Source organism: Limulus polyphemus, unplaced genomic scaffold (genome assembly GCF_000517525.1).
Source record: "Limulus polyphemus unplaced genomic scaffold, Limulus_polyphemus-2.1.2 Scaffold460, whole genome shotgun sequence".
NCBI classification, from domain to species: Eukaryota; Metazoa; Arthropoda; class Merostomata; order Xiphosura; family Limulidae; genus Limulus; species Limulus polyphemus.
In genome coordinates this window covers 340656-353251 of record NW_013666070.1, presented here as the reverse complement: position 1 = coordinate 353251, position 12596 = coordinate 340656, and the positions used below count along the sequence as shown (strand labels likewise).

At 33.7% G+C, this 12596-nt stretch overlaps 1 protein-coding gene across 2 annotated transcripts in view; it reads left to right on the top strand.

Annotated features, from left to right (window-relative positions):
• Positions 1 to 12596, top strand: part of LOC106458420 (vang-like protein 2) — a 25680-nt gene that overhangs the window by 3814 nt on the left and 9270 nt on the right. Inside the window, exons 1-2 of one of the 2 annotated variants that reach the window (XM_022384633.1) lie at positions 4135 to 4212; positions 5257 to 6525. In XM_022384633.1, coding sequence (XP_022240341.1) covers positions 5277 to 6525 — 1249 coding nt within the window. In that variant the 5' untranslated portion in view covers positions 4135 to 4212; positions 5257 to 5276. Of the gene's footprint in view, positions 1 to 4134; positions 4213 to 5256; positions 6526 to 12596 lie in introns of those variants that run through there. The other variant, XM_022384632.1, reaches the window with a different exon arrangement.

Genomic DNA, 12596 nt, shown 5'->3' with positions numbered 1-12596 from the left:
TCCTTGGAAGGTAAGAGATCATATATATAGATATGATTCCTTGGAAGGTAAGAGATCATATATATAGACATGATTCCTTGGAAGGTAAGAGATCATATATATAGATATGATTCCTTGGAAGGTAAGAGATCATATATATAGATATGATTCCTTGGAAGGTAAGAGATCATATATATAGATATGATTCCTTGGAAGGTAAGAGATCATATATATAGAAGCGACCTCTTAAAATGTGAATGTAAGCTCGTCACGGTTTGACTCTTACACAGTATATTGCACCTGTTCATAAAAGTATTCTTTCTTGGGTTTTATATACGTGTACATCGTCATCTACAAAATGCATACATATCGGTAAAATACAAAATATGTAAGCAATTTTTGGTCACCTATTTTAGATAATGCGTATTTCCTAAGCATGCCATTAGTTCACAACCATAAAACAGAAAGTAAACATTTATCAATACATATCTTTATAGCCTCAGTTATGAATCTTATTTTCTGATAAAATAATTGTCGTTAGTTACATTATAACAGCTTCAAAGAATATAGTTGTTATTCTCTAAAGCATGATGTAATTCCGATTCTCACATTCAATTTTCTTGGGAGTTAATTGATTCACTGGCTATCCAGTGTATAGGTTTTTCTCATAGTGACTATAAGCACATTCACACCGGCAATATAATTTCAATGATAATCCCATATTTAACTAAATGATCGTGTGAAGCATTTTTCTGTCATACTCCAGAATTTTATCCCATTACAGAAGTAAGTCCGGCTGTCCTACAACTTAAGAAAATCCTTATTACCTTATTTAATAATAGGAGTAACATAAGCAACTATCAAATTCTCCGGACCCCCCCCCCCCTTCTTTTTCTGTGATGTCCTATATTTGTTGTTGTTTTCAGTTGTTAATATTTTATAAAGGTTGGTATCAGAAGTATTTCAGAATATAAACATATCGAATTATCGCTCGAGGATTTGTAAATCCTTTTTGTAGATCATGTCAGTGCCACAAAGCAATGTTTAGATTCTAGGCGTTATAATCTGAAGACGAAACTGAGGTTATCAACTTATAACCTTTATAATATTGCCTGCAGCGTATATAATTCACAAAAAAAAAAGATCAGTTAGTTATAAATAAGGTTTATCTGGGATCATTAGAAATATAAAATAAAAACTTTCAAATCATAGAAATTTGTTGTAGTTCCGCGCTGTGTCTTCAAAGACAGCATGAAACTGCCAAACTGCAGCAAAGTGCATTGTAGTACATATTATGTAGACACATCAATACGTTATTCCCTTGTATTTTTAAAGTTCTTTTTTTCTATTAAACACTATTTGTGAATATCAACTTTCACATATTTAACAGAAATAAATTTGTGAAAATTTAAGGAAATATTTATAATTTCCATTACAAAACGCCGCCGCCGCGTAATTTATAAAAACACCTTTTTATATCTGAATAGGTAGCGCATGCGCGTCATTCTTTCCAAGAGACTGGGCAGATCCAACCAGAGGTCATTGACAGAATCTCAACTATCTTTCCACCAGTGTTTCTTTCTCATTATACAAGTATCTTTTTATTTTGATTCTCGGAATTAATGATCTTTGAAATTGATGTTATTAGTAATTTTATTTATCAGGCTTTGGAAAATATTGCATAAAGAAAATAAGTATATATCAATAATGAAAAAGAATACGTTTTGCGTTTTCCTATCTAAAAAAATGTAACTAACACAAATTAACAAATTCGCTAGCATCAACTAAAATTCATTAATTTATTGCATTGCTATATCAAATACATTTGGTGGAGCGCAGAGTTTCGTGATAAATATGGGAATGACCACTTTCTCTGTCTGCCTATTACAAGTACTCAGCACTTACGTAGAACCTGTTTCTACTTGCTCAGGCTTTTCATTGTGTTCTGGATTTAATTATACAAACTTATACGTATTGCGCAGAAAAGAAACAAGCCACTATTGTGTATTGGAGAATGTTAGAGATGCTCTGTTTTCCCATCACTTTATGGTTTACAAAACGTTTCGTTTTTAAAATCTAGTTGAAAGTCTACGTATGCCGTACTTATGATTCTGTATAATTAAAACAATTTTCGTAAAAAATATATACGTATTTATCTTTGTGGTCTCTTTGATCAGCGTCTGTGGTGCTACTTTAATGTGTTGATGAAATCTCAAGAGCCATTTGATATATGGCGTTTTGGTATACGTTAAGGGATTGTTAGACGCGATATCAGGTCACCCGGATGCCAAAAATGATTCCAGAGTTTCAATCTTCGAAGCTTCAAAGTTGTTTGACAGTGTTATTTTTGGAATAATAGATATCTTCACTACTTCCATCTCTTTGTCTCCTAAAAAGAGAGATCATGCACAGCAGATGTAACTGATGGATGTGGGATCAAAAGGATTAGAGCATGCCGTTTTCAGGAGGGTTCTACAAAGGTTTATAAGATCTTTTAATCGGTTTGCTGTCTCAGTGATTTATTCAATCATGAAACGACACCTTCCAGAATTGCCTTTCCTTAATATTACGAAAAAAAATTTGCCGTTCGTTTCAGCAACGTGTACTCGTGGTTTGGACTCCAAATCTCCAAAATTAAGCTGATTTTATGAAGCATTTCAGTTAACCTACAGATATACAGTTGCCACTGTTACGTGTTTTAAACACACTTCACAGTGAATGAGAATGCATAGAATGATTGAAAAAAAACAAAACGCGTAGTGACTAAAGCTATGGAAATAATAATAATAGTGAATTTAGTATGATATATATATAACATTAAAATAGTAGTCCTACGGTTTTAAAATTTTTTGTTATAACATATAATTTATTAAAATGATTAATCATAAAGAGTTAACCAAATGGAATAGTTCTGATTTCAATATAGGAAGAACAAACAGATAATTATACGGAACAATTATCCTCTTCCACATTTCAAGAATACTTTTGAGATATATTTTCAGTTTATTCGGGGGAAGCGGTAGATATTTATGATGTGAATGTTCAGCGTCCCCATTCTATCTTCATCACATTAAAGCAACCTTAATAATTTTTATTCTAATCTCCAAGCGTACAATACTTAATTTTATGTAGTTTAAAATATTGTGTGTATTAATACATGCATATTATGATGTATAGACGTATATATATAATAAACCTATGTATATAGTGATAATACATCTAGAAGATCCACGCTTATTTTATGAAGGCTGAATGCTTATTGTAGGTTGAAAATTGCAAGTGTTTTTAGCAGCATGTTTGGAAGTAAAGCAGTAACAATTGCCTGTAGTTAGATGTTAACACAATCTGATATGATGTGATATAAGTATTTGTAGCAACTAATAGATAATCACAATTATGGTTAACGTTTTACAAAACTCACATAACTAAAAATACGAACCTTGATATCAAAGAATTTCAGAACATGTAAGATCTTCTAAGCTGCACACAGTTATTAATATATATATATGTAACCTATTAAAGCTATTCTTTGTACTTTGGTTTCTTGTTTTTGTGTAACTGACAATGTGTTTTGTATATCAGGTGTACGCATGAGAACTAGACATCGTTTCCTTTATGTATGACAGTTATCTGTTGAGGATTTTTTTTAACAACCCGTGTTCGTGTCTGGAACGATTTAGTGATTTAGTATAGTATATAACCGTTTGATTGACAAAATTAAAGTTTAAATACGCCAACGACAATAGTTGGTACTATCTGAAACAGTGCTTAGTATGTGGTTTAATCATTGTTTCTGTCATAATTATCTTATTTACTATTTTCTCTCATGGTTGGAATGGAAGGGAGTGACTCATGTCGTTCATGAAGTCTGGTTTCTGAGGGTTTTGTAATTGGATAATCAATAAAGCTGGAGTCTTAGTGACGCCAGCACCTAGTATTACTGAAAAGACGTACACTACTGAATTTTGCTTCGCTTGTATTTGGTAGCTCCTCCCTGCCCCCCCCCCCCCGTTTTTTTTTTGGTGCTAACGTTAGCGTGTTATATCTCAGTTGACAAATCAAATATGCAACGAAATATATTTTTTTTAACTTTTTAAAATGTTTACTGCTCACACGTCAACAAAATGTAAGCAGTTAACGAAGCTGTTCAGTATGTTGAATTAAACTGTTGGAAATTGAAGATGAAGATCTGGGTAACAATGAAAATATTCAACTGAATGCATTCTAATCATCGTAAGATTTTGTTTTATGACTTTGAATGTTAATCTGATGTATGAAATTAGCTAAATTATGTGATAAGTTATATTTAGTTTGGCCTAAGTAATGGACTCACTTTAGCGAGGAATTATTGGTAATTATAATTAAGTTTGACAAAATGTTGACATCCAAGTGAAAAGTAACAGTACTTTTTTTTTGCAAAACAGTGAATTATTTATTTCGAGCATATGTGTTGACATACTAAAGTACAATATTAAAGGTAATTTCGTTACAATATTATTAGTGCTACACGATTTCAAGTCTACACTTAATTTAAAGTAGTGTTTAACGCGCACGTTATGTCAGAATATATATTGTTACATCACCAATCAATAAGTTTTTACTACAGCTTTTACAGTAAGGACGAATATTTTTAAAACGGGTACGACGTTTCGAACACTGATGCGATCACAGCGATAAAAAAAAAGGTTTTAGTACCTAAATCAACATTCATCAATCTAACAACATATTTAAACTTTGGAATTGATAATGATTACTCTGCATGTTCACACATGTGTTGACAGATTAATAATGATTACTCTGCATGTTCACACATGTGTTGACAGATTAATAATGATTACTCTGCATGTTCACACATGTGTTGACAGATTAATAATGATTACTCTGCATGTTCACACATGTGTTGACAGATTATTTATGTATGGTTGAAAAGTGAATAAATATGGAAATGTTGTGCGTAAATTATAATCAGTAAATAAACTAGGCTTGCAACCTGTAAGTTAGAATTTTAGTTTTGAAGTCTTTAGATTAGAAACTAAAAGTGATTAATGTGTAGATAGATTTAAATTTGGTTGAATAGAATTAATATTAATGTTAATAGTATATATACTTATGCGTCGTTGTGTGATAAAGAAACTGAGTAAATGTTCTTGTCTTATTCGTTTTAAGATATTGAAATAATTCAACAATTCTTAGAGAAACGTACAGCTATAAAAGTCTCTAAAGACGGATATGATTTTGATTTTTGTGTGTTTTTTAAAACTTTGTTTCGTTTTCCAGATCCAGTGTAATCCAACTCCATGTCATTCTGGTTAGGAGATAATTCCATTGGGAGCGGCATACAGCTTCCCACTTACCGAGTGACTACCGAAAATGAATCTATTAAATCTGTATACAGCGATCACTCCTCGCGCTTACGCTGTTCACGAGGTCATGGAGTTGCGCCTTCAAACTATCATACTCACCGCTCACGGTCGCCACGACATTCTCACCGTTCCAAGAAAATTAGTCAATCCATTTCGGAAAATAAAGCTTTGGAGAGATCGGGAATAAGCCGATGCAATGACGAGATCATAGAGGTACAGATTCTACCTCAGGATGATAACTGGGGAGACAACACTACTGCCGTTACGGGCAATAGCAGTAATCACTCAATGTCCATAGAGAACTTGTATAAAATGGGAGGCGATTGGGACGAAGGTTGGATCTTCAAGTGCCAAATGTGGACGGGTTCGTTTATTGCCATCCTCTTGTTTTTCTGTTCATTTATTTCTCCATTATTAATGGTTGTTTTGCCTAAACTTGACTTCTTTGATTGGAAAGTGCAAAAATGTGGACCCGAATGCGATGGTTTACTGATTAGTCTAACATTTAAATTAATTATATTACTTTTTGGTACGTGGGCTGTTTTTCTTCGTCGACCCAAAGCAACAATGCCAAGAATATTCATTTTTCGTGCTTTTGTTTTAGCTTTAGTTTTAGTTTTTACATTTTCCTACTGGCTATTTTACAGCGTTCGAATTGCCGAAAAGCGAAATAACGATCACGAAGTAGCCTATCACAGTATAGTTCTCTTCGCGGTATCACTAGTTGATACGTTGCTTTTTGTTCATTACTTAGCTGTCATCTTCATCGAAGTGCGCCATCTTCAGCCTCAGTACTTTGTTAAAATAGTTCGTTCACCAGATGGAGAAAGTCACTGTTATAACATGGGCCAATTTAGTATACAACGAGCAGCCGTCTGGGTTCTAGAACGATATTATCAAGATTTTTCTCTCTACAATCCCTACCTTGAGACATTGCCCTCAAAATCTCACAAGTTATCGTACGGCCTAAAAGTTTATAATGTAGATGGAGTGGATAATTCGTCGGTTCTTTCTAATTCGATGGCCATTCCAACAGGGAATGGTCGACGACGAGAGTCTAGTCATAATGACCGTTTTTATAACGAACAAGAATACGACAGACGAGTGAAAAAGAGAAGAGCGAGACTTATTACAGCTGTAGAAGAGGCTTTTACGCATATAAAACGTCTTCGCGATGAGCCAGGTAACACAATTATATATTCCTTGATCGCCAAGAGTAACTGAGGAGTAATGTTTAAGTAAACTGATCTTTAAATTTCTGAAACAACGCGATAAAATATTTTACGTCTATGTGATGTTATTCTTATTATGTTAGAATATTGTATGGTTTTATTTGTTTGTTTTTTTTAAATTCGTGAAAAGCTACTTGAGGGCTACCTGCGCCAGCCGTCTCTAATTTAAAAGTGATAGAATAGAGGTTAGGCAGCTAGTCAACAACAACACCCACCGCCTACTCTTGGGCTACTCTTTACAAACGACAGGTAGGATTGACCGTAACAATATAACTGCCCTATGATTGACAGGGTAAGTATGTTTTGATTCGAACTTGCGAACCGCAGTTTGCGACTCGAACACCCTAACCAACAGGTTATGTCAGACTCGGGTTATTTTGTAGAAGAAAAAAAAAATGTGTGCTCTGATCGACTTGTTACAACGGCTACTAATCTTATTATTCATGGAATTATAAAACTTGTGATATAATTAATACTGTACTGCAGTGTCCACGTTTTTAACGTTATAAGAAGAAAACGTTACATCCCAGACAGACAACCACACCACGAAATCGTACCTTTAACGTATAGACAATAATATTTAATTCACGACCTAAGAAGTTCGCATAAAATTGGTTTTTACACAATTTCTCATTTCCACGACTCTTTACGAACTTTACTCTTGAAGGCTTAAACTCTAAAAGTCAGGGTTTGATATCCTTATTGAGCGCAGCGCAGACAGTCCATTGTTTACCTTAAACACAGACAAACCCAACACTCCGTTTCTGTGCAAGAATCTATTAGGCCTTATATTGAACTCAAATATTTGCCTAGAAAATGAGTTTCTTTCTAGTATAAAGGAACAGAACAAGTGAGAACAAGATGGTAAATATAACATTTAAATTATTACTCATTAAATTACACGAAAATCGAATCGAAAGTTTTCGCCACACTTATCATAAAGTTAAAAATATACCCCGAATTATTTTTTTTTTCGTCTGTAATGCAACATATCTCTAAATGTTATATATATTAGATTACAATTCACATTGCTGACTAATTCATACACTAAGGTATTGTTTGAAATTTACCGTTCGTTATTTCCGCGGACTTTATGCGCAAGTGTACCTCGCTATGTGCAGATTATGTGTTTGATATTATTGTGTTGATATCAGATTATGTGTGTGATATTATTGTGTTTATATCTGATTATGTGTGTGATATTATTGTTTATATCAGATTATGTGTGTGATATTATTGTGTTTATATTAGATTATGTGTCTGATATTATTGTGCTTATATCAGATTATGTGTCTGATATTATTGTGTTTATGTCAGATTATGTGTCTGATATTACTGTTTTTATATCAGATTATGTGTCTGATATTACTGTTTTTGTATCAGATTATGTGTCTGATATTACTGTTTTTATATCAGATTATGTGTCTGATATTATTGTGTTTATATCAGATTATGTGTCTGATATTATTGTGCTTATATCAGATAATGTGTCGGATATTATTGTGCTTATATCAGATTATGTGTCTGATATTATTGTGTTTATATCAGATTATGTGTCTGATATTACTGTTTTTGTATCAGATTATGTGTCTGATATTACTGTTTTTATATCAGATTATGTGTCTGATATTATTGTCTTTATACATTTATTACGTCTTTATATACGGCATGCCTGATTCTCCCATTTCTTTACTGAACTATCACATTTTATTATAAACTATATTCTATACTGCGATTATTCAAGTGTCGCACCGTATTCGATTCCATTATCTAAATTGTCAATTATAGTTTATTGTAATATCATACGTGTAATTTTTCGAATGCCGTTAGAGAGTTTGCCACAAATTTAATTTTAAAAATAACAATACTTTGTTTTTAATTTGATAAAGATACAGTTTTGGGAATGTTACTACGATAAACCAGCATGATTAGAACAATTACTATGTAAAAAATATTCCTACAATTATTATGTGATTTACCTATTAATGAAACTATGACTGTTCTTTTCGTTATTATTAATTAGATGAAAACGTGCAATAGTGATTATGCACGCGAGATAAATGTTACATTGGAAGTGACGATTTATTCGAAAGATATATTTAACATCGCTTTATGTCAGAGAGATATACACTTCAATAAAATGAGTTCGATCAGAAGAAAAATCGAACTACTAGAGTGATACGTTCATGCCGTAAAATAAGTTTGGTATCAATTACGAGAATAATATGAGTCTTAAGGAAAAAGATTTATCAGAGTTCTTACATGTGTAACATGGTAATCATATTATTGCGATAATGAATTGTTACAAATGTAACATAGTAATCATATTATCGTGATTACCAGCTTATTTAGAAATTTTTGTAGGAAAGTTAAAATAGCAAATGGGACTTGCACATTCTACAGTGAAGTCAATACAAATATTAAAAAAACAAAGCCAGAACACTTCAAACAAAAGAACGAAGTAGGATTAACCAGGTGGTGAGGGTCGCGTGTTCGAAGCCCATCCTACCAAACAGTTCGCCCTTTCAGCAGTGGGGGCGTTATTATGTGAAGTCAATCCCATTGTTCGTTGGTAAAAGAGTAGCCCAAGAGTTGGCGGTGGGTGGTGATGACTAGCTGCCTTCTCTCTTGTCTTTCATTGCTAAATTAGGGACGGCTAGCGCAGATAGCCCTCGTGTAGCTTTGCGCGAAATTCAAAACAAACTAAAACAATCCCCCCTATTGGAGGATAACCAAGCGGTCGTTTTATTAGCAAGCGTAGAAGATATGTTTTGTAAAAGTTCTATCAGTGAACAATAAGACACTATTTATTAGCACTTATAATGTTTATTATAAAACAAGGAAATCCATTTATCTAATGAACAAAGGTCGTGTAAAAATATATTTTCCGAAACAGTGAGCGACATTTAACATGTGTGTGTGAAGTTTTGTTTCAAAGAAGTTGGACGATGGAGCCTACTTCTTTCTTTGGTTTGAAGAGTTCTGGCTCTAAGCCTACATCATTCTTTGGTTTGAAGAGTTCTGGCTCTAAGCCTACATCATTCTTTGGTTTGAAGAGTTCTGGCTCTAAGCCTACATCTTTCTTTGGCTTCAAGAATTCTGGCTTTAAGCGTACATCTTTCTTTGATTTGAAGAATTCCGGCTTTAAGCCTACTTCGTTCTTTTGTTTGAAGTGTTCTGGCTTTTAATTATTTATCTTAACGATACAATGTATTTATTAATTAGCTGTATGCGGCCTGTTAGATTACTGGTGAAAGGTATTAACTGGGGAGAGGTACTTAGGACTATTTTCATCATGTATGTGATAGCAATCTATGGAGCATAAAAGCTCGTTTATATGTATATATATTTTGAAATAATTGAGCGAAATATATGACAGTCTGTCATAAAGTGGCTGTATTGTTTGTTTAATTATGTAAGAATACTGAGCTGGTGGATCTTGGTACTCTATAGGTTGTCGTGAGAAATGAGTTGTATTGTTTGCAATTTACTTGTTAATTGTGTGGGTACAACATGGATCCATGCTGGGTATGCGTATTCTATGAAGGGACATGCATATCTTCGCTATATTCTGATAATTCTTTGTGTTCATGTTCATCATTCTCCTGTCAGACTCGTAGATTAGTTTGTTCGTCGTTAGACTTTAGTTCTAACTTCATTTATGTGCTTGCCATACGTAAAGCCTAAAAATTCGACATATGTTTAAGTCTGGAGAGGAGTTCCGTTTAAGTATAACTCGGGTGCGTGTCTACTGGCTAATGAAACTCTTTCAGTGGTTGTTTACTTGTTTTAGCGGAAAGCTACATAATCGGCTATATGCGCTCGGTCCATCATGGGGAATCGAACTCTGGATTTTTTGCGTTGTAGGTACGTAAACTTACTACTGATATACCGTACACTAAGTATTATGAGGCTTTAGATACAGTGTAAAGAGATATAATCAGTGCTAAGGTACATACATAATTTCTTGGGATCGCAAATAATACCTAAAAATGAAACTTAGAGTATAAACACTGAATTTTGTATAAAAATGTTGCTGATTTTTTATACTGAACTCATGACAACAGTTTCTGAATTAGCACCCATTTTGAGCTTTGTCCAGTAAGGTTTGAATTTGAAATGTCAAGGAATAACAACAATATAAAATCAAACATTGTGTGAGTATTGATCATGTTGTCGAATTTACGATGACAGTTCAACCATTCCTTGATGCTGTTCAGATATTATTATATTCATTAAGAACCTAATACTTCAATTCCCCCCTATTGGGTCCGGCAATGATTATTTGGTTACAAGAAAATTCTAGGTGAATTACTGCTTTTGGATCAGGGTATGTACCCTAATGTTCTAGATATTGTCCATGGATGTAATACTTGTAGCATTTTGTGTGTATATATCATTTTCCTATATTTGGTAGCATGAAAGACCTACACATCAGAAAGAACAGTTCACTGATATAAACACTTTTCCTTGGATTAATTCACCAGAAGCGTATTACATATAACTACCCTTTTGAATGCGCCCAATTAAGAAACAAATTAACAAGGAAATAATTATAAATATATAAGTTATCAAGAAGGGAGGAAGAGGTTTCCGTTGTACACCAACCGAGAACTCCAGACTCGCAAAATGTGGCACAAGTGCTCAGGTACCATGGGTGGGTGTCCAAATTGGGTTTGTTTTCGAGTACGGATTCCCCTTGGGGTAAGTGTAGAAGTAATTGTGAATCATGAAGGGCCTTATCGGTACATTGGGACCTCTGTAATTCTTAGGAGGGGCGTACAAACGCCGTAGCGTAGAGTGGGTACTTTATTTTAGTAGTATGAGTACCCATTTATTCTCTAGCTGCTGAGATAGTTGAACGAATTTGTTTTGGAAGCAGCTTTTGTATAGTTGTTTTGCTTTTTTTCAGACGGAAATCCTTCTTGATTATTTTGCGTACTGTTGCCTGGGACATGTGGACGGCTTTTGTCACTGACCTTTGTGTTCGTAGATTCTCATGTTTTACAAGGCGACTTTCCTTTACCACGACTGAGGTAAGAATTGTCTCTTTCTGGATGGTCCTGGTGCCCCAAGTTGATTCATTAAGTACGCGGGATATATCAGTCATAGAAAATCTAAGAATCCGATCTGAGTTTATGATTATTTTGTTTCGAAAAGGGCTATTATGTACCCTTTCAAAACGCGATCAATTTTCAGTGTCATCATACTACTTACAAAACGCCAAACAATGCCAAAATGTAGTTTTCATACATGCTGATCTACCGCGACTTTATATTTGATGAAGGTGTCACGTAACTTTCTTACATATTCAAAATCGTTTTAATATAACTTGCTGAGTCCTATCTAAAAACAACTTAAAACCAACATAGAACCACAGTCATGTGATTTTACTCGACAATATAAATCTCACTATCATTGTAATTTAACAAATTATTAGACGTTAAGGAAAATTAAACAGAGGTTCCACCCTAACCGTTTCATATATTTGTGTGCGTGACAAAATACTGATCACAACCTAAATTGTCATGCACCAACCACTACTGATCTCTAATTAAATTCTTAAAAAACAGCCACTACTGATCACTACCTAAATTCTTAAGAAGCAACCACTACTGATCACAACCTAAATTATCAAGTACCAACCACTACTGATCACTACCTTAATTCTCAAGAACCAACCACTACTGATCACTACTTAAATTGTCAAGTACCAAGCATTACTGATCACTGCCTAAATTCTTAAGAACCAACCACTATCTAAATTGTAGAGTACCAACCACTACTGATCACTACCTAAATTCTTAAGAACCAATTACTACTGATCTCTACCTAAATTATCAAGTACCAACCACTACTGATCACTACTTAAATTCTCGAGAACCAAACACTACTGATCATTACCTAAATTTTAAGAGCCAACCACTATTGATCACTACCTAAAGTCTTAAGAACTAACCACTACTGATCAGTACCTAAATTCTCAAGAACCAATTACTACTGATCACTACCCAAATTCTTA